The 23,034-nt window shown below is 49.9% G+C and overlaps 1 protein-coding gene across 1 annotated transcript in view; it reads left to right on the plus strand.

The window, feature by feature from the left end:
* LOC310694215 (methanethiol oxidase-like) overlaps positions 1-23,034 on the plus strand; it is a 48,623-nt gene that overhangs the window by 24,016 nt on the left and 1,573 nt on the right. Inside the window, exons 5-11 of the mRNA XM_083477222.1 lie at positions 444-564; positions 2,024-2,206; positions 12,500-12,678; positions 16,009-16,087; positions 17,363-17,484; positions 19,367-19,459; positions 21,638-21,756. Coding sequence (XP_083333348.1) covers positions 444-564; positions 2,024-2,206; positions 12,500-12,678; positions 16,009-16,087; positions 17,363-17,484; positions 19,367-19,459; positions 21,638-21,756 — 896 coding nt within the window. The remainder of the gene's footprint in view (positions 1-443; positions 565-2,023; positions 2,207-12,499; positions 12,679-16,008; positions 16,088-17,362; positions 17,485-19,366; positions 19,460-21,637; positions 21,757-23,034) is intronic.

The following is a 23,034-nucleotide window of genomic DNA, read 5'->3' on the forward strand; positions in this document are numbered from 1 at the left end:
ACACTTCTCTGAACTTTGGGACGCAGTTCTCTAACAATGCGTACAAGAATGCAAATGTTAGGTGAAAGTATGCCTAAAAATGCATATAAGATAAAACAGCACACAGGAGTGCATTATATTAGGGGAAATTGCTTGCAAAGGTTAATACGTTAAGGGGAAATGGCATTTATAGGAGAAATGTATGCTAAAAATATTCCCTTTACGGCAGTTTCTCTTCTCCTTCATTGATGGAGAATGGTTAGGGAGTGAGGAACACACACGCACAGAACGTTTTCAGGACAGTACTAGCATTACTTTCTCTGTGCAGAAGAAGGCACGATTCACACAATTTCTGTCGGTCCTGCACCCTTGGAATCATAAGAGCCAGAAACTTAAAAAGCACACAGGAGAGATTTTTAACACCGCACTAACCTTAGCTTTCTCTGTGCCATCTTTTCCCTTAGGCTGTCGAGCCCGTTGACATGTACTGGAAGTGCAACCTGGCTCATCCTCACACCACCCACTGCTTGGGCAGTGGCGAAATCATGATCAGCACCATGGGAGACCCGTCCGGCAATGGAAAAGGTGTTTTTGGGGGCTGGGCAGGCAAAGGAGGTGGTCTGGGCTGGGTTAACAAGAGCGCAAAAGCGAGTCCCAGTCCAAATTTTGAACGGAGAAAATTTCTGTTCTTCCACGTGCAGTTTTTTAAATGCAGATTTTCACCCTGCCTTTTATTTTGCATAATTTATTCCAATATTGATGACTCTGGAGCAGTTTTCCCCTGCCACCAAGCTCCTGGGTGTATTCATCTGCTTGTTGGGTTTCAACAGGCACGGCTCACAATTCTAGACTGTGTCTTTGCAATCATAAGGACTACAAACTTAACTTTTTTTAAAAAAAAGAAAAAGGCTAGGGCGGGGTGGTGGGTGGAAGGAAGCAGAGATAATTGGGAAACTGAAATGTTAGGACTCTTGTGGGCCAGCTTATTATTTATTTCTTAAATTTGTTAGTCTCTTTATCTTGCTTAGGGCAAAGTGACGTACAACCGAGTTACAGCAATACGCACGCATACTCTCTAGGAGAGGTTTTTATTTATTTATTTAATACAAATATAACAAAAAGAAAGAAAAGAAAGGAACAGCATCAGCTCACATTAATATTAAAAATAATCCATCAATCCTGACTTAAACTGTACACACACACACACACATTATATACAGTGGTACCTTGGTTTAAGAACAGTCCGGTTTAAGAACAATTCGGTTTACGAACTCTGCAAAACCGGAAATAGTGTCTTGGTTTGAGAACTTTACCTTAGTCTAAGAACAGAATCCGAATGGTGGAAGGGCACCAGCGGCGGGAGGCCTCATTAGGGAAAGTGTGCCTCAGTTTAAGAACGGTTTCGGTTTAAGAATGGACTTCCAGAACGGATTAAGTTCGTAAACCAAGGTACCACTGTGTGTGTGTGTGTGTGTTTTGCGCCTTCATCTGCAACGAAACATGTCTATCCTATATTGGTTTCTACAACCTTCCATCAGCTTTACTTCACTCCAAAAGACACACTCCTCCATCGACAGACGGATGGCCAACCAAACCATTATACTCTACATTCCGATGTAGAAAGGGCAGCGTGAACTTCAGACCACTGAGTAGTGGATGGTGCATGTTTACCCTTCAAACCTATAAGTACAAGTCTTTTTGCAACCCGCACACACACCAGCTGGGATATATCAAATACCTTTTGGGATTTAGAATAATGCATCTTGTGGATGGCAACGATTGTAGCTTCGTGGCAGAGCATCTCCCCAGTGGCGTAGCGTGGGTTGTCAGCACCCGGGGCAAGGCAAGTAATTTGTGCCCCCTAACCCGTGGATTTGCGCCCCCTAACCCTAACCCCCAGATGTTGCGCCCGGTGCGGCTGGCCCCCCTGCACCCCCCACGCTACGCCACTGCATCTCCCTTGCATGGAGAAAGCCTCGGGTTCAATTTCCTGTGTTCCTACGACATTCCTAATGGCTTTTGTTGTTGTTTTTTGTAATGTCAGGTGGTTTCGTGCTGCTGGATGGGGAGACGTTTGAGGTGAAGGGAAACTGGGAAAAAGGGTCCAAGCTCCCTAAGCTGGGCTACGATTTCTGGTACCAGCCGAGGCATAATGTCCTGATGAGCACGGAATGGGGAGTGCCCAAGTGCCTGGCAAATGGGTTTAATCCAGCTGATCTGGAGAAAGGTGAGTGCGTCCTCTCTGCACGTAAGCACTATTGAAGCAAAAGGTGCGGGAATAATAATTGTAATACAGTGGTACCTCAGGTTACATACTGTCAGGGGTTTAGGAGCAGAGGCACGGGCAAGGGAGGAAACAGAGAGCGAAGGGGAGGAGGCAGAAGAAAAGATGAGTGATGACGACGACCCGAGATCTCCTAGTCTTTCCAGTGAATCAGAGGATTCACAGAAAGGAGCACCAGTGGCCAGGGCAAGGGGGGAGTCTAGGGGGGCACCCCAGGAAGATAGAGCCAGAGGGGACTCAGGGGAGAGCAGCTGGAAATCGGGACCAGCGTCACCGCCAGGAAGCAGGGAAGAGGAAGGGAGCCAGGGGGGAAGCGCTGGCAGCTCACCACAGGAGGGAGGGCATGAGTCAGGAGTGGCCACACCTCCATCGGGGAGCGAAGAAACGGTTAAGAGGAAAGTGGAAGGTTGGGCGCGCGCGCCAAGTTCAAATGCAGAGGAAGGCGGCGCAGTAAGCAGCCCCGAAAGAGAGCCAGGTCCTAAAGCCCGGCGCAAGGAGACAGGAGGGTCCGGGTCAGCGTCAGAAGAATCCCGGAAGGAAGAAACCCCGGGGGGTAGAGGGACCCAGAGGAGGACAGTCAGGCGGAAAAGGTGGAGCAAGGCTAGGATATTAAGTTGGTGCACACGGGGCGGAGACTCAGACGGAGCTTCGCCGATCTAGCTACTAGACGTAGAGTTGCGCGCAGCAGCGTGAGAATGGAAACTGTAATTCAATAAAGACTTTTACTTAATGATCGCTGGCTAGCGTGATCCTGTGTGAGCTAGGATCTTCAAGCAGCTCTGACAGTAAGCTCCGTCTCCCTCTTGTGGGCATCTACAGCCTCGAGGAGGGGAGAGAAACAGGTGCCTACTAGCGAGCTCACGAACGGCAGACGACATGACGGCTGAGCAGCAGATAGAGGAACTCAGAAACGCAGTGGCACAACTGAACGCCGAGGCTCTCGCATCCAGGAAGAGAGAGGAGGAGGCAGCTGCCGCCTGCAGGGATCTCCAGGTCAGGTTAGACGTGCTGACAAAGCAGACACCCCGGCAGGAGGGAATTGGGTTGGCGAGACGGACAGGCGGGCTGGTCTCTCACTTCGATGGGAACCTGCAACAGTATCCCAACTTTAGAGCCGACGTACTGTGCGCACTGCAACTGCTGCATAAAGACTTTAGAGATGAACAAGAGAGAGTGGGGTTCATCATGTCCCATTTGCATGGGGATGCGAAAGCATGGCTACGCAATTTATGGAGAGATAAGGATCCGGCGCTCCAGAATGCAGATGCCTTTATTAAAGCGATGGATGGGTGTTTTTTATCAAGTATTGACGTGGATCTTGCACGGAAGGAGGTGCATGGGCTGAGACAAGGGAGGGCCAGCGTCAGGCAGTATCATGCCCGCTTTTTCGCCTTGGTCAGTGCCCTGGAATGGGACAGAGATTCGGCTCCTGTAAGAGACCTCTTTTGGGAGGGGCTGCACAACTCGATTAAAGATGAGATCGCGAGGGGGGAGAGACCCCGAACCACCCAGGAGGTCGTTCAGAGGGCACTGGCAGTGGGGGTGAGGCTGGAAGGACGTCCGTGGAGCAGGGACGAAGGGCGTGGAGGGCGCGAACCAGCCAGGGGCCCCTCCTTCCTTCCCAGAGAAGCAGCGCGGGCGCAATCCACGCCTCCGCCAGGAGGAGGAGCCGAACCTATGGAGGTTGGAGGTGCAAGGGCTCAGTCAGCAACCAGAGCCCTAGCACCGGCAGCAGTGAAAGCGAAGCCTCCTAGAGGGAACAGGAAGTGTTACGTCTGTGAAGAGCCAGGGCATATGGCAAAAGAGTGTCCCCAGAGGCTCCACAAGCTTACTGCAGCCTCGGCAATGGTGACTGCAGCACCGCAGCAAGGGGGACCACAGCAGGGAAACGACGCAGTCTGGCTGGAGGAAGAGGCCCTGGGGCCCAGCCAGACGTGTTAGTGACGCAGTCCCCAGAGGTTTTACAGCCCGTGAACCCCCTCCCGCCCAAACCAGTGGTGAGGCTCACCGCATCTCTCCAGCTGCCCAATGGAATCACCACTGACGTGCCAATCACCATTGACTCAGGCAGCAATGCGGACTTTATAGGGCAGGACTTTGTCGACAAACACGCTATACAGTTGCTGCCGGCCACACTGCCCCTGCAGGTTGTCACGGTGGATGGCAGGGAGTTGCTAGGGGGGCAAGTGGTGAAGCAGACGCCGCCCATGGCGATGCGACTTGGAAATCACAAAGAAATCATCAGCTTCAATGTCACTCAACTATCGGATACGCCCATTGTATTGGGAATGAGTTGGCTGGACAAGCACAGCCCAACGCTGGCTTGGTACCAGAGGCAGCTGATCTTCGGCTCTTCCTTTTGTGCTGAACACTGCATCGTGCCCCGGCAGGAAGGAGAGGAAGAGGAGTCACAGCTGCTGCTAGGCACGCTGCAAGCGATTCCCCACAAGTACGCAGAATTTTTGGAAGTTTTCTGCGAGAAGGAGGCGGACAGGCTGCCCCCTCACAGACCATATGACTGCAAGATTGACCTGCTGCCGGGGGTGGCGCTGCCTAAGGGGAAACTGTATTCCATGTCAGAGGACGAGCTGCAGGAACTCAAACAGTTCATAGATCATAATTTGGAGCGCGGTTTCATCCGAGAGTCCAAGGCAGCGGGGGGCAGCCCAGTATTCTTTGTTAAGAAGCGAGACACGCCCCAAAAAAGACTGGTCGTGGACTATCGCATTTTAAACAATGGGACCAAGCCGTCGGACTTCCCCATGCCCCGAATCGACGACCTCCTGGCGAAGGTGCGGAAGGGAAAAGTGTTCACCAAGTTAGACCTGCGAGGGGCGTACAACCTCATTCGTATGCGGGAGGGAGATGAGTGGAAGACGGCCATGTTCACGCCACTGGGTACCTACGAATACAGAGTTATGCCCTTTGGATTGCAAAATGGCTCCCACGTTTTTCAAGCTTTCATGCATCACGTGTTGGCGGGACTTCTCTACAAGACGTGCGTCTGTTTCTTAGATGACATCCTGATCTTTTCGGAATCGCAGCAGGAGCATGACAGACACGTCAAGGAAGTGCTGACCAGACTAAAGCAACATAGGCTCTACGCCAAGCTGGAGAAGTGCCAATTTGACGTGACGGAGGTGGATTTTCTGGGCTACAAGTTGTCTGACAAGGGGCTCGCCATGGACAGCGCCAAGGTTCGCGCGGTATTGGATTGGAAGAGTCCACGCAACCGGAAGGAGGTCCAGAGGTTTGTCGGCTTTGCGAACTTCTATCGCAAGTTTATCAAGGGCTTCGCGATGCAGACAGCGGCCATCACAGACACGCTTAGCTCCAAGAAAAAGAAGTTCGTTTGGACAGAGGAGGCGGAGCAGTCCTTTCAGGCACTCAAGCGTCTCTTCGCGTCGGAAGAGCAGCTGCTTCACGTCAACCCCAGCAGGCCGATGAGGGTGGAGACAGACGCCTCGGACAGAGCCGTGGGGGCGGTCCTGCTGCAAAAGGACCAGCAGGGGGTGTGGCGACCGGCAGCGTTTTACTCCAGGAAGCTCAGCAAGTCCGAGCAGAACTACACCATCTGGGACAGGGAGTTGCTGGCCATTCATGCAGCGTTCAAAGCGTGGAGGCACTTCCTGATCGGCGCCAAGCACACGGTGCAGGTTTGCACGGACCACAAGAATCTGGAGCACTGGCGCACGGCACAGTTCCTAAACCAGAGGCAGATACGTTGGGCGGAGTTTTTTGCGAACTTCGACTTCCGCATAGAGTATGTCCCGGGGGACACTAACATCATGGCGGACGCCCTCTCCCGTAAGCCACAGTATCTGGAGGACGCAACGCCAGCGGCCGCCATGCACATCTTCGCACCAACAGTATGGGCGTGCGCCGCGGCCACTGTGGACCTGGAGGCGGTGCGACGAGCGTTGCAGGATGACTCCTTTGCGCAAGCAAAGATGGCAGAGGTGCAAAGGGGCACGGCTGCGGCCGACGGTTTCCAGCTACGAGATGGTTTGCTCATCCGTAAGGGGGCCATCTACGTGCCGGGAGACGACCTTCGCGCCAAGGTGCTGCAGCAGCTGCACGACGCGCCCACGGCCGGGCACTTTGGCAAGGAGAAGACGGTGGAATTAGTAGCCAGGGATTTCTGGTGGCCTGGAATGAGAGGGGAGGTCGCAGACTACGTGGCGAGGTGTGACACCTGCCAGAGGGCCAAACCAGTGCACAAACCGCCGGCCGGACTGTTGGAACCGCTGCAAACTCCGGTCGAACCTTGGGAGAGGGTGGCCCTGGACTTTGTCACGGATCTGCCCAGCTCGAGGGGCAAGACGGCAGTGCTGGTGGTGGTGGACCTGTTTTCCAAGATGGCGCATTTCATTCCGTGTGCTAAGGTGGCCACGGCGGAGCAAACCGCCAAACTGTTCATAGACCACGTGTTCAAGGTTCACGGTCTGCCACGGTCTATTCTGTCCGACCGGGGGCGGCAGTTCATCTCGAATTTCTGGCAGAAGCTGATGGGCTTCCTGAACGTCAAGATCAACCTGGCGTCGGCGAGACACCCGCAGACCAACGGGCAAGCAGAGCGGGTCAATGCCATCATGCAGCAGTACCTGAGATGTTATGCAAATCAACAGCCTGCGACGTGGGTGGATTACCTGCCGCTTGCCGAGTTCGCCTACAACAACACGAAGCACGTGTCCACGGGGGTCACGCCGTTCTTCGCCAACAACGGGAGGCACCCCAGAACCTTCCCGGGACTGGAAAGAAGGGGGGAGGGGGAGCCGCAGACAGCAGTTGCGTTCACGTCGGAGCTGCAGGAAGTCCACGATCAGCTGAGGCGCCACCTGGAGCTGGCCAAACACGCATACAAGGTACAAGCGGACAAGCACAGAAGGGTTGGCGAAGAGCTCCACGTGGGAGACTGGGTTTGGTTAGCAGCCCACGCAGTGCCGGCCAGGTCGTTGGCCCAGAAGAAACTAGGGCATAAACAACTGGGGCCCTACCAAGTCGAAGAGCAGGTCAACCCGGTAGCTTTCAGACTGGCACTTCCGGAGGGTTCCAGAATGCATCCGGTATTCCACAGATCGGTGCTCACTCCCTACAAGGCACCGCACAGGTTCCAGGAACCCGGAACAGCGCCGAGTCCGGTCAGAGACAGAACAGGGCACGCGGGAGTGGCACAGAAGGAGCGCATCAACAAAGTCACGGAGATTTTGGACTCCAGATGGGGGGAAGAGGGGGTAGAATACTTTCTCGCCAAGGAGGGCACCCCGGCCAGTGCGAACAGCTGGGTGCCGGGCTACGCCTTGGACGAACCTCTCCTCAAAGACGAGTTTCATGCCCTCTTTCCCCATAGACCTATGCCAGCAGACTTTTTCGACGACTGGCTTTTCACGCCCACGCTTTCGGCCAGCACTTTCCGGGGGTTCGACTCGGACGAGGACCCGACACAAGACGTCCGTTCCCCGGAGGGGTCACCCTCGGGATCTGCATCAGAACCCTCGTATTGGTGGGACGATAGACCAGAGGAGCAGTTCCGCAGACGGTGGCTGGAAGGCCCAGGACGAGCAACACCGCCAGGAGGAAGTGAGGGAGAGACGGACATGGACGTTTTCGGGGACGACCCTGGTTTCGAGCACGGCGGCACAGAGATGGAAGCGGAGGTGACCGTTGTCGACGAGAGCAGGGAGGAAGACCCGCGAGACTTCAGATGGAGGCCCGCCACGGGAAGCGACCGATATCCGACGTTCGTCCCTTTGCAACAGCAGCCCCCAGCTCCAGCACCGGAAGGAGGGGAGGGGGGAATGGGGGGCTTCGAGGGGGGGATGGATGTCAGGGGTTTAGGAGCAGAGGCACGGGCAAGGGAGGAAACAGAGAGCGAAGGGGAGGAGGCAGAAGAAAAGATGAGTGATGACGACGACCCGAGATCTCCTAGTCTTTCCAGTGAATCAGAGGATTCACAGAAAGGAGCACCAGTGGCCAGGGCAAGGGGGGAGTCTAGGGGGGCACCCCAGGAAGATAGAGCCAGAGGGGACTCAGGGGAGAGCAGCTGGAAATCGGGACCAGCGTCACCGCCAGGAAGCAGGGAAGAGGAAGGGAGCCAGGGGGGAAGCGCTGGCAGCTCACCACAGGAGGGAGGGCATGAGTCAGGAGTGGCCACACCTCCATCGGGGAGCGAAGAAACGGTTAAGAGGAAAGTGGAAGGTTGGGCGCGCGCGCCAAGTTCAAATGCAGAGGAAGGCGGCGCAGTAAGCAGCCCCGAAAGAGAGCCAGGTCCTAAAGCCCGGCGCAAGGAGACAGGAGGGTCCGGGTCAGCGTCAGAAGAATCCCGGAAGGAAGAAACCCCGGGGGGTAGAGGGACCCAGAGGAGGACAGTCAGGCGGAAAAGGTGGAGCAAGGCTAGGATATTAAGTTGGTGCACACGGGGCGGAGACTCAGACGGAGCTTCGCCGATCTAGCTACTAGACGTAGAGTTGCGCGCAGCAGCGTGAGAATGGAAACTGTAATTCAATAAAGACTTTTACTTAATGATCGCTGGCTAGCGTGATCCTGTGTGAGCTAGGATCTTCAAGCAGCTCTGACACATACGCTTCAGGTTACAGACTCCGCTAACCCAGAAATAGTGCTTCAGGTTAAGAACTTTGCTTCAGGATGAGAACAGAAATCGTGCTCTGGCGGCGCGGCAGCAGCAGGAGGCCCCATTAGCTGAAGTGGTGCTTCAGGTTAAGAATGGACCTCCGGAACGAATTAAGTACTTAACCTGAGGTACCACTGTAGTGATTTTTTTTTTATATACTCCACCCTTCTGTGGCGCTCCAAACGCTGTTGGACTACAAACCCCAATCAGCCCCAGCCAGCAAGGCAAACAGTCAGGGATGATGATGGGTGCTTTAGTCCCAACATCTGGAAGTCCACAAGGTTCTCCACCTCTATTTGACAGCTGTTGTGGAAAAGGTAACCAAATTCATTTCCACGAGGGGCAATCATATTCAGACTAATTTTTCAGTGTGTGGCATTGATATTATTATTATAATTAGAATTTATATACAGTGGTGCCTCGCAAGACGAAAAGAATCTGTTCTGTGATTCTCTTTGTCTAGCGGTTTTTTCGTCTTGCGAAGCAAGCCCATTGAAGGATTAGCGCTATTAGAGGCTTTTAGAGGCTTTTAGTGGCTTATCTGCTGATCGGATCAGCTGATAAGCGGCTTAGCGGCTTAGAAAAAGGGGAAGGGGAAAAAAAACAGCAGGAACTCGCAAGACATTGTCGTCTTGCGAAGCAAGCCCATAGGAAATTCGTTTTGCGAAGCACCTCCAAAACGGAAAACTCTTTCGTCTAGCAAGTTTTCCGTCTTGCGAGGCATTCGTCTTGCGGGGCACCACTGTACCGCCCTATACATGGAGGTCTAAGGGCAGTTCAAAATATAAAACCACAAAATACATAATCAAAATAAAATCCACAACCCAATAATCCCCTCACCCTCCAAAAAATAAAACCACATTTTAAAAGGGTGTAGGATGTCAATCAAATCAACCAAAGGCCTGGTGAAAAAGGAACATTTCTGCCTGGCACCTAAAGTTGTTTAATGAAGGCGCCAGGCAAACCTCCCTGGGGAGAACATTCCACAGACGGGGAGCCACTGCAGAGAAGGCCCTGTTCTCGTCTTGCCACCATTTGGACCTCTCGAGAAGGAGGCACATGAAGATGATCTCAGGGTTAGGTTCAAACGGAAAGAGAAGGTCCTTGAGGTATTGCAGTCCTGAGCCATTTAAGGCTTTATCGGTCAAAACCAGCAATTTAAATTGGGCCCAGAAACTAATTGGTAGCCAATGCAGTCAGAGCAGGATCGGTGTAATATGCTTAAACCATCTTGCTCCGGTGACCACTGGCCATCTTGCTCCTGGCCACTGAATTCTGCACTAGCTGAAGTTTCCGAACCGTCTTCAGAGGCAGCCCAAATATAACATGTTGCAGTAATCTAACCTTGAGGTTATACAAATAAGAAATTATTTAAGGCAATCTCCCCCACTCCCTGCAACTGTAGCATATGGATAACATTTGTGACAATGAGTAATAGAGACCAAACATCACAAGTATTTATACCTTGAAATGAACTGGTTGTATGTGTCTCCCCTGACAATGTCTCACAAGGTTGTTGCGAAGATTCTGTCTCTCTTTTCCTTTAAGAAAACGAACGATGGCTCTGTTAGCAATAGCATCACGTCAACACGCTTGGCGACTTTGCAAGGGGCCCTGAGACATTTGTTCTATTTCACAATGCAGAACAACCCCTGTGTTGCAAACTTAACACAACAAACAATACAAGCAACACGAAGACCAGTATACTAGATAGCACTGTAATTCTTATTGCATAATATACGTGATTTAGTACAACAAAATGCGTACCCTTGTAAATCTTCTGATATATTTGAAATCAAATGAACACACCTTTGTCAATCTTTGAAAGTCCGTAGAAGTATAAGAAGTCTATGGTTGAAACAAAGTAATAGATGCTATCCTGTGAGCTAAGCGGTAAAACTTTTTTAGGCGTTCATGGTGCCGAAGTAGTAAGTGACTTATTATACTTCTACGGACTTTCAAAGATTGACAGACATGTGTTCATTTGATTTCAAATACCGTATTTTTCGCTCTATAAGATGCACCAGACCATAAGACGCACCGAGTTTTTGGAGGAGGAAAACAAGAAAAAAAATATTCTGAATCTCAGAAGCTAGAACAGCAAGAGGGATCGCTGCGCAGTGAAAGCAGCAATCCCTCTTGCTCTCCTTGCTTCTGGGATAGCTGAGCAGCCTGCATTCGCCCCATAAGACGCACACACATTTCCCCTTACTTTTTAGGAGGGGAAAAGTGAGTCTTATAGAGCAAAAAATACAGTATATTAGAGAATTTACAAGGGTACACATTTTGTTTTTGTTGTACTAAATCATGTATATTATGCAATAAGAATTGTAGTGCTATCTAGCATACTGGTCTTCGTGTTGCTTGTATTGTTTGTGGCGCTATTTCACAATGCAGCATTCCTCTATGAAATTATGAGGAGCTGAACGCTGAAGAATTGAGAGTAGCGAAAGGAAGGATTTCTTCACACAGCGCCTAGTTAAAATGATGGAGTTTGCTTCCTGTCAGAAGTAGCGATAGCCGCCAACTTGGATGGCTTCGCAAGAGGTTTAGACAAATCCACGGAGGACAATAAGGCTATATTCTGAATGGCACTTGCGGGGAATTGCAAGTGGGGAGAATGGCCGTTGCCCTCAGGTCTTGCTTGTGGGCTTCTATCAAGAGCATCCGATTGACCACTGTGAAAACAGGATTCTGGACTAGTTGGGTCATCACCCTGATCCAGCAAAACTCTTCTTACATTGTTAGATGGGAGGGCTTTTGTGCACAAAAGAATGTCTTTCACAGGCAGCTGTTGTAAACAAAAATTGCCCTTTTCCCTTATGGGGTATCCAAGAGCCCATATAGAGTCCTTACATAGGTTCCCTATTGGTAGGAGAAGATAACAGAGGCCAACCAGAGAATATTGAGAAGCAAAGCAGCTAGTAAGCCTGATCTTTATTGATCTGTTGCAACAAGATGCTCCCCTCACCCGCAGGAGAGAGGAGGGACCCAGAAAAATGGCGCGCAAGGCCTTATAAAGACTTTTGAAATTGCCACCCTGTAGATCAAGACCACCCCCAGAAACATCATACATACATCACAGAAGGGTGTAACCTAAGACCACCCCTCAGATACATCACACCTTCACAAAAAAACCCTGTCTAAAACAGAACATTTGCATATTGTTTTTCTCCTGTCGCTGTTTATCTCCTGTCTGGCAGGTTACTTGATTGGATTTCCTGGGTAGCCTGGCCAGTCTTTTGTAGTGACAAATACTTAGTTCCTGGGCCAGGTCACAGGCTCACACCTTATTCAAACACAGACATATGCTTAAGACAGGATTTGTGAAGGAAAAGACAATGGGGAGGCTTTTCCACTTTGACCTTGCAGAGAAAACATTTGGTCAGTTTAGGAATCAAAATGGTTCCAGGTCAGTCTTCCTGTGCTGATCTATCTACGTGCGGTTATGAACATTACCATATATCTAAGACTATAAAATTCCTATCACACAGCTCTCCTCACACACCAATGCTGGGGGAAATCGAAAAAGTGACCTCTCAGTAAGCTTTACTTTTCTGCTCTTTGTTTACTCTACTTCCTCCACAACCACTGCATCTTTGAAGGCTGCTACGGTGGCAACATTAATGTATGGGACTGGACCACCCATGAACTCATCCAGTCGATCGACGTGGGGAAGAATTCCATCCCTCTTGAAATCCGCTTTCTCCACAACCCTGATGCGGCAGAGGGGTTCATCGGCTGCGCCCTCACCAGTGCGATTCATCGTTTCCACAAGACCGCGGTAACAAAAAGGAGTAACGTTTTTAGTAATACTTGAGGAAAAGCTGTGGCTCTCTGGCAGAAGATCCTCCCAGGCACCTCCAATTAGAAAAGGCCATTTCTTTGTAGACTTGGGGGAGAAATTCAAATTCAGTTCACATCAGAAGGCCAGCTCACTTAAGTTTGCACTTTCTGAAACACTGCACGGACTGAAACACAGCCTTCCTTTGAAATTTGCCCTTTTCCAAATTTTGCAGTGCAGTTCTCCAACCAAGTATCACATACAAAAATGCGTATACTGGGGGAAAGTATACATAAAAATGCATATGTTCAGAAAGGTAATACACAAAAATGCTTTGTACTGGGGCAAATTGATTTGCAAAATTGTGTATATTACCATATTTTTGGCTCCATAAGGCGCACTTTTTTCCTCTTAAAAACTAAGGGGAAATGTCTGTGCATCTTAAGGAGCGAATGTGTGGTCCATGGGGCTGGGGGGGGGGGGACCCGGGCTTCCCCCACCAGCCCCGCAAGCTCCGGGAGTGGAGGCAAGGCTGCGCGCAACTTTGCCGCCGTTCCCAGACCTGTTCTGGGGGCTGGGGTCGGGGGAAGCTCGGGCTTCTCCAGCCAGGAGAGGTTGCGTGCGGCTAAAAACCAAGCCAAGGTAGCAAGCGGGATCCATCCCCAACTTGGTGCAAAAGATCCCTGCTTGCAGCAAAGCACGGTGGGACAAATTGCTGACGGTCCGATTCCCTTTGAACATGTAAAAAGCCAACAGTGCACCGGATCTGTGTCGGCAGGAATAGGCACCAGTCCAACTGGTGATGGAGTCAAACAGGTGTTGTCAGGCGGTGAGCAGGAGGCTCTGCGATCCCAACGGTTGTCTGACGGAGGCCCAGATCTGCAAGCCGTTCCCTCCCCACCCCACTATGCGCAGTTATCGCCTTTGCATCTCAGGGAGTGAATTATTGATCTTTGGCATAATGGGACAGCGCAATCATTAACCCGCCTGGCTTACCATAGGTGGTTCATTGAGCCGCCGCTCCCATTGTAACGGCTGTTTGCTCAGGTCTCATGTCACCTCCGCATATGTCGAGCTGTGTACATACGATTGTGCGGCGGTTCAAGCCATTAAGCTTTCTCTTGTCTACATAAGATAGGCGCCTGTGATACCGCACACGAGCTGTTTATTCTGCAGTGCGTTGTGGAGTGGCCAAGAGACAGTGGTGACGGAGGAAGTCTCAGCATTCAGAGATTTCGCCTCTGCCCTGCACTCGCTGTCTCCTGCTGCCTCAGCCCTTCCATCTGTAAAATGGGACTAATAATGTTTGGCATGCCAGGCACACTTCAGGTTTGCAGGAACTGCTTTGAGCATTCCTCACCCCCCCTTTTTTACCCCTGAGATCCACTGACTGGAACCAGATGCAAAATAGTGGCTGGAGTGGGGTGGGGTGGGGATCATAAGGGGATTATCCCAACAGCTGGCCTGGAAGCACCCATTCTCTAAGAATCAGAACCAGAATTTCTTTTCAGCAGTTGTCACACAAAAGTCCACGCCTGGACCCATCCCCCCAAAAACACTCTCTTCCCCTCCCAGCAACCTGATTTAGAAATAGGGTAGGAGGGTGGGGGGACACGGGTGGCGCTGTGGGTTAAACCACAGAGCCTAGGGCTTGCCGATCAGAAGATCAGCGGTTCGAATCCCCGCCACGGGGTGAGCTCCCGTTATTCGGTCCCTGCTCCTGCCAACCTAGCAGTTCGAAAGCACGTCAAAGTGCAAGTAGATAAATAGGTACCACTCCAGCGGGAAGGTAAATGGCGTTTCCGTGCACTGCTGTGGTTCGCCAGAAGCGGCTTAGTCATGCTGGCCACATGACCCGGAAGCTGTACGCTGGCTCCCTCGGCCAATAAAGCGAGATGAGCGCTGCAACCCCAGAGTCAGCCACGACTGGACCTAATGGTCAGGGGTCCCTTATACCTTTACCTAGCAGGGTGGGATCCCATTTTGATGCCCCTTTTGTTAAAACAACTGGGTGTCATTTGTTGCTAGTGTTGAACAATTATTGAACAATTGCTGGCATATTGCAAATCAGTCCAAGGGACCAGCTAGTAGACTTTGATCTTCCTTAAGTCTTTTTGCCTCCTCGCAGAGTGTGTTCACACTCTCACCATACATTTAAAGCAACATTATACTATTTTAACAGTAGCTGCTTCCCTCCCCCACCAAGAATTATGGGAACTGCAGTTTGTTCAGGGCAGTGGCGTAGCATGGGGGGTGCAGGGGGGGCCAGCCGCACCGGGCGCAACATCTGGGGGGCGCACTCGCACTCGCAGCTCTCTGTCCCTACCTGGCTCAGTCACTCTCTCTCACTGCAGTGCTGGCTGTGCGAATCCGATCCGAGCCGCTGGGTCGCCGCCCACTGTGGATGGGGTGGGTGCCAGGCGTGCGGTGCGGAGAGAGAGCGAGGGACTATCTGGGGGAGGGACAGTGCAGCGGCCGCGCAGCGCTGAGCGCGGGAGAGAACCACACCAGACCAGGCAGCAGCAAGGAGAAGCTGGCAGCGGCGGCAGGTTAGGGGTTAGGGGGCGCAAATTACTTGCCTTGCCCCGGGTGCTGACAACCCACGCTACGCCACTGGTTCAGGGTGCTGAGAGTTGTTAGTAGACACACTTGCCTTCAATTCCCCTCAAAGAGCTCCAGGTCTCAGAGTGGCTCAATGGTCAAACCCTCTTCCCAAGGCCTGAGGATCTCCTAACAGTGAGGCCGTTTAGGGCTTTCAAGGTCAGCACCAACACTTTGAATTGTGCTCAGAAATGTACTGGGAGCTGATGTAGATCTTTCAAGACTGGTGTTATACGGTCTCAACGGCTGCTTCCAGTCACCAGTCTAGCTGCCACATTCTGGATTAGTTGCAGTTTCCAAGTCACCTTCAAAGGTAGCCCCACATAGAGCGCGTTGCAGTAGTCCAAGCGGGAGATAACCAGAGCATGCACCACTTTGGTGAGACAGTCTGCAGGCAGGTAGGGTCTCATCCTGCGTACCAGATGGAGCTGGTAGACAGCCGCCCTGGACACAGATTTGACCTGTGCCTCCATGGACAGCTGTGAGTCCAAAATGACTCCCAGGCTGCGCACCTGGTCCTTCAGGGGCACAGTTACCCCATTCAGGACCAGGGAGTCCTCCACACCTGCCCGCCCCCTGTCCCCCAAGAACAGTACTTCTGCCTTGTCAGGATTCAACCTCAATTCATTAGCCGCCATCCACCCTCCAATATTAAGAATATATCCATCTGTGCTGAGTGGATGATGGCGTTCCTGTGATTAATCTTCACTGTGGTTGCTCTTTCTGCAGAATGGGACATGGGCGGCCAAGCAAGTGATCCAGGTTCCCAGCAAAAAGGTGGACGGCTGGGTTCTTCCTGACATGCCAGGTGAGTCCAGCATGGTTTCAGATTTGGGCCACAAGTAGGATTTATCTTGTCATTTTGAGCAGCTGCCCCAACCCACCTACCAGGCCTCTAGAGGCAAGAAGTTCAGGGCAGCTTAAGAGAGTACCGTATTTTTCGCCCTATAGGACGCACTTTTCCCCCTCCAAAAATGAAGGGGAAATGTGTGTGCGTCCTATGGGGCGAATGCAGACTTTCGCTGAAGCCTGGAGAGCGAGAGGCATCGGTGCGCACTGACTCCTCTCGCTCTCCAGGCTTCAGGAAGCTATCCGCAAGCCTTGCAAGCACGGTGGGAGTTCGCGCGGGCTCACAAGGCTTGTGGGCAGCAGCCTGCAGCCCCCGCGAGTGTCCGCAAGCCTTGCGCGCCCGGCAGGAGGTGCCGCCAAGCGCGCGAGGCCTGGGGCGGCAGCCTGTCGCCCGAAGCACGGGGAGCCCTCCGGAGGGTGCCCCGTGCTTCGGGCAGGTGAGCGCAAGGCTTGGGGCAGCAGCCGGGGGGGGGGGGATAATTTTTTTTTATTCATTTCCCCCCCAAAAAATGAGGTGCGTCCTATGGGCCGGTGCGCCCTATAGGACGAAAAATATGGTAAGTTCGTCCCAACGAAAGAACAGTGGCAAGAAAAATGGATGAGTTCTGCAGAACTGGCTAAATTGACATACAAACTGCGGGACAAGGACAAGTGCGACTTTAAGGAAGAATGGGACCTTTTTACAAATTTTAAATAATTTTACAAATTGTTTAAAAAGACAACAAAATGAACTGGACTCCTTGGCAGGTTTTGAAGAAACATACACAAATTTATTGGTTGATAACATGATAGATAGACAAGGCAAGGATATGTATAATTTTATAACACGCAGAGAATAATATGTGCAGAGAAATCAGAGAGAGGAGCCGAGGGAAGTCCCTGGTTGGGGGGGAGGGAGGGATGGAAGGGGGGGAATAATATATGTGATTATATGATTTGATAATTTCTTATGTTGCAATTGCTTAATAAAAATATTAAAAAACAACAACAAATTTACCAAAAAGCAAAATATTTCTTTCAAGAGAACAAAACAAAACAAAAACTACATCTCCCCCCCCCCAAAAAAGAGAGTAAATTCACTGGAGAGAATAAAATATTAGAGATGTGTGATATCTTTGTAGCACCTCGTATCTCTCTCTCTCTCTCTCTCTGCCCCCCCCATACACACAAACAGGTGACTCACAAGAGTTTAACACTGTGGCTTTTTTTATTACTCTCCAATATTCTCCTTAAGGTCTCATCACGGACATCCTCATCTCCCTGGATGACAAATTTCTGTATTTTAGCGACTGGCTTCATGGAGACATCCGTCAGTATGACATCACCGACACCCAGCAGCCCAAACTGGTGGGACAGGTAAAAGCTGGCTTTAAATGTATGATCAGAGCAAATAATTTTTTAAAAAAAATATATACAGTGGTGCCCCGCAAGACGAATGCCTCGCAAGACGGAAAACTCGCTAGACGAAAGAGTTTTCCGTTTTGGAGGTGCTTCGCAAAACGAACTTCCTATGGGCTTGCTTCGCAAGACGACAATGCCTTGCGAGTTCCTGCGGGTTTTTTTCCCTCCCCCCCCCTTTTCTAAGCCGCTAAGCCGCTTATCAGCTGATCCAATCAGCAGATAAGCCGCTAAAAGCAGCTAAAAGCCGCTAATAGCGCTAATCCGCTAATCCGTCAATGGGCTTGTTTCGCAAGACGAAAAAACCGCTAGACGAAGAGAATCACAAAACGGATTCTTTTCGTCTTGCGAGGCACCACTGTATATATATCAATATTTACCAATTAGGTATTTACTAATAATAATTTACCAATAAGAGAATGAACAATTTCCAGAAAAAATCATTTGACTTTGTTGCATACACACTTACAAAAGAAAAAGGCTTTTAACCCCCAGCAACACGTGGTAGACTACAGACAGATACTCATTTTTGAAATTGAATCCAAAGTTAATAAACTATTTTGTTTGATTATACTGAAACCTACTGGCAAGGAGGGTGAGGGGGGAATTCTTTGTTGTTTATTTATAAATTGTATTATCTGCAAAACAAAATAAACACATTTAAATATGTTTGTTTATTAAATATCCAGGCTTCCACTGGTGTATAAAAAAGGAAGTGTAAACTGTAAATACTGTAAAGTGATAATTACCGTAATACCTGGCAAAGTCACCAATATATGCATGTGTTTAACATTGTACTCCATTTATCAGCATCAGTCAGCAAATACATACAGTGGACCCTCTGGATACGAACTTACCGTATTTTTTGCTCTATAAGACTCACTTTTTTCCCTCCTAAAAAGTAAGGGGAAATGTGTGTGCGTCTTATGGAGCGAATGCAGGCTGCGCAGCTATCCCAGAAGCCAGAACAGCAAGAGGGATTGCTGCTTTCACTGCGCAGTGATCCCTCTTGCTGTTCTGGCTTCTGAGATTCAGAATAATTTTTTTCTTGTTTTCCTCCTCCAAAAACTAGGTGCGTCTTGTGGTCTGGTGCATCTTATAGAACGAAAAATACTGTAATTTGTCCCGGGGGTCCGTACTTACCCCCAAAAGTCCGTATCTGGAGGCGCCGTTTCTGCGCACGTGCGCAGTGTGATAGAGCGCTTCTGCACATGTGCTTCTGCAGACACTCTTCTGTACGCTTCTGCACATGCGCACACGGCAAAACCCGGAAGTATACACGTCTGGATTTGCTGCGTTCGTAACTCAATTTTACATTACCCAGAGGTAACGTAACCCAAGGTACCACTGTATATCAATCAAAAAACATATTAAAAAGGAGCTTGCCACGCAGCGCATAGTTAAAACTATAGAGTTTGCTCCCACAAAATGTAGTGATGGCTTTTAAGGAAGATTAGGCAAATTTGTAGGTAAGGCTATCAGTGGCTATCAGCCATGCTGACTGTGTTCTACTTTCCCTGTGGGAGGCAATGTGCTTCTGAATGCCCGTTGCCGGCGGCTGCATTTTGCCCTAACCAAAAGGATGAACTGTCTCCAAGGGGCAGCCCAAGGTAGACCCCTTTGCAGTAGTCTATATCTTACCTATCATCAGATGCAGAGGTCACATACCTAGGAAGGAAAACTAGCTAGCAACTAACCAGCCAGATTTTTTAAATTTACACCATCTTGCCAGATGGCCAGTATGGTAGGGAGATTGCTGGCTGCGCTGTTTGCCCCTGTTTGCTGGCGACTCTGCAAGCATGATTCCGTTCTGTCCTGAGTCTGGTATATTTCCTTGCAGGTTTTCGTTGGAGGCAGCATCGTCAAAGGCGGGCCAGTCACTGTGGTTGAGGACCAAGAGATGGACTGCCAACCAGATCCATTTATCATCAAGGTGCATGGGAACCACCACATTCCCCCCTATTTATTAATTGTTTATCACATTTTATATCATGCCTTTAAACCAGGGCACTCAAGAAACACTCCTTCCTTCCTTCCTTCCTTCCTTCCTTCCTTCCTTCCTTCCTTCCTCCCCTTCTGTTTTTGCCCTTGTCACTGTTGTTGTTTAGTCGTTTAGTTGTGTCCAACTCTTCGTGACCCCCTGGACCAGAGCAGGCCAGGCCCTCCTGTCTTCCACTGCCTCCCACAGTTTGGTCAAACTCATGCTGGTAGCTTCAAGAACACTGTCCCACCATCTCGTCCTCTGTCGTCCCCTTCTCCTTGTGCCCTCCATCTTTCCCAACATCAGGGTCTTTTCCAGGGAGTCTTCTCCTCTCATGAGGTGGCCAAAGTCTTGGAGCCTCAGCTTCAGGATCTGTCCTTCCAGTGAGCACCCAGGGCTGATTTCCTTCAGAATGGAGAGGTTGGATCTTCTTACAGTCCATGGGACTCTCAAGAGTCTCCTCCAGCACCAGAATTCAAAAGCATCCATTCTTCAGTGATCAGCCTTCTTTATGGTCCAGCTCTCACTTCCATACATCACGACTGGGAAAACCAGAGCTTGAACTATACGGACCTTTGTTGGCAAGGTGATGTCTCTGCTTTTTAAGTAGAGTCACTACCAGTATGAAATTAGCATCCCTCGAGCAGCAGATTCTCCACCCTGTTCTTAGCATTTCTCCCCTAAGCTTGCCTTGCCTCTGAACAAAAAAAAAACCCAAAATGCTTTATCCCAGGGGTTCGGAGGTGTCCTGTAGCCCATCATTGTCCCTAACCCTTTCCCCCCCAATTTTTTAAAATTGATTTTCCACATTTATCACAAAATGACATAACAAAGGAACACAAAACACACAACCAAGAAAAACACAAAAAATACAAAAAACACATCACAATACAATAAAATTAAACACAAAAGAAGTTATTTCTTCTAATACCTAATTCTCATAACATTGATAACTGACTTCCTCGAATCCTCTCTAACTGAATTTCATTATCTCACATTCATAACAGTTCTCCAAATTCATATTTCTAGTAATATTAACTCCTTTCACTTACTAATCTCTTCTCCTTTATTAATCTTCCAATCCTTAATGTTTACTACCACATATCCTTATTCTACCCCTAGGCCTATTTGTTACTTCCAAGGATTTTCTATTTATTTTCTATTACAGTATTTAGCTAAATATTCCTTAAATTTCTTCCAATCTTCTTGTGTCTCCTCTTCTTTCTGGTCGTGGGTTCTTCCAGTCAGGTCGGCCGTCTCCAAAAAGTCCAGCATCTTCATCTGCCATTCTTCTTGTCCCTAACCCTTGACCATGCTGGTTTGTTAACAGTGGAACTCACTGCCACAGGAAGCAGCGATGACCACTAACTTGGATGGCTTTAAAAAAGGATTGGAGATACTCATGAAGGCCGTGGATGGCTACTAGTCATGATGGCTAGTCTCTTGCCTCCAGAGCTGCAGGCATGAATACAAATTGCTGGAAACCACAGGAGGGGAGAGTATTGCAAATCCTGCACCTTGGTTTCCCAGAAGACGCATCTGCCCGGTCACTGCGAGAACAGGCTGCTGGACTAGAAGGCCCAGAAGATTATTCTTCTTGTTGTTGTTGTTGTTTAGTTTTTTAGTCGTGCCCGACTCTTTGTGACCCCCTGGACACACCAGGCCCTCCTGTCTTCCACTGCCTCCCGCAGTTTGGTCAGACTCATGCTGGTAGCTTCGAGAACACTGTCCCACCATCTCATCCTCTGTCGTCCCCTTCTCCTTGCGCCCTCCATCTTTCCCAACATCAGGGTCTTTTCCAGGGAGTCTTCTCATGAGGTGGCCAAAGTCTTGGAGCCTCAGCTTCAGGATCTGTCCTTCCAGTGAGCACTCAGGGCTGGTTTCCTTCAGAATGGAGAGGTTTGATCTTCTTACAGTCCATGGGACTCTCAAGAGTCTCCTCCAGCACCAGAATTCAAAAGCATCCATTCTTCGGCGATCAGCCTTCTTCATGGTCCAGCTCTCACTTCCATTCTTCTTACCTTCTTAAAATCTGGAAGGGCACAGATGTCCTGCATTCCACGTACGCCAAGCAACACAGGATCCTCTGGAGTGTGCTAACATATCTGGTTTTTTTTTTTCCTTTTTCAGGGAAAAAGGGTTCAAGGCGGACCTCAAATGATCCAGCTAAGCTTGGACGGCAAGCGACTGTATGTCAGTACTTCCCTCTACAGCGGCTGGGACAAGCAGTTCTACCCAGACATGGTCAAGTAAGACACCTTTCGCCTGGATATTATTATTTTTAAAAGTCAGGGCTGTAGCCCGGTGGCAGGACACCTGCTTTGCATACAGAAGGCCCCGGGTTCAAACTCCACGTTGGGTTGATAAAGACCCCTCTCTAAAACCCTGGAGAGCCTCTGCCCCTCTGCTCAAAGCATCTTCTTCACACAGCGCCCAGTTAAACTATGGAATTGGCTCCCTTAAGGCCATGGATGCCTTTAAGATGTGGCTTAGGGCCCTCGTATTTATGGGACCACCTCTCCTGGTCTGCCCCGCAGAGGACCTTAAGGTCCATGAATAACCATAGTTTAGAGGTCCCGGGCCCTAAGGAAGTCAGACTATCCTCTTCCAGGGCCAGGGCCTTTTCAGTGATGGCTCCAACCTGCTGGAATGCTCTGTCCCAGGAGACCAGGGCCCTGCAGGATTGAACCTCCTTCTGTCAGGCCTGTAAGACAGAGCTATTCCGCCTGGCTTTCAGTTTGAACTTAGCCTGATCTTTTATTCCCTTTCCTTCCCTCCCCCTCCCCATTTTATGAAGATTACCCGCTCTGGGATCCCACAGCTAATTCTCCCCTGGCCGCCTCACTGGCCCAAATAGGGCTAACTTAGCCAGCTAGCCTTGGTGATCATCTAATGTTTATTGGAAGGATTTTCCCTCTAAATTTATTTTTGATTTTATTGTTATTCACGTTTTATACTGTATTTTATGCTGGGGTTTTTTTGTACATCAGTTAAGTGTTTTAAATTTGTTGTTAGCCGCCCTGAGCCCGGTTTTCTGAACCGGGAAGGGTGGGTTATAAAAAAAAAAAATTTATTATTATTATTATTATTATAAAAAAGGATTAGGCAAATTCATGGAGGGATAAGGCTTTCAATGGCTACTATGCTCTGACTTCATGGCTGGAGTCCAGTGATGCTTCTGAATCTCAGTTGCTGAAACTGCAGGAGGGGAGACAGGGCTTCTGGGCTTGAATCATAGAATCATAGAATCCTAGAGTTGGAAGAGACCCCAAGGGCCATCGAGTCCAACCCCCTGCCAAGCAGGAAACACCATCAGAGCACTCCTGACATATGGTTGTCAAGCCTCTGCTTAAAGACCTCCAAAGTAGGAGACTCCACCACACTCCTGGGCAGCAAATTCCACTGTCAAACAGCTCTTACTGTCAGGAAGTTCTTCCTCATGTTTAGGTGGAATCTTCTTTCTTGTAGTTTGGATCCATTGCTCCGTGTCCGCTTCTCTGGAGCAGCAGAAAACAACCTTTCTCCCT

Source organism: Podarcis liolepis, assembly GCF_965112155.1.
Source record: "Podarcis liolepis genome assembly, chromosome: 15".
NCBI lineage: Eukaryota > Metazoa > Chordata > Lepidosauria > Squamata > Lacertidae > Podarcis > Podarcis liolepis.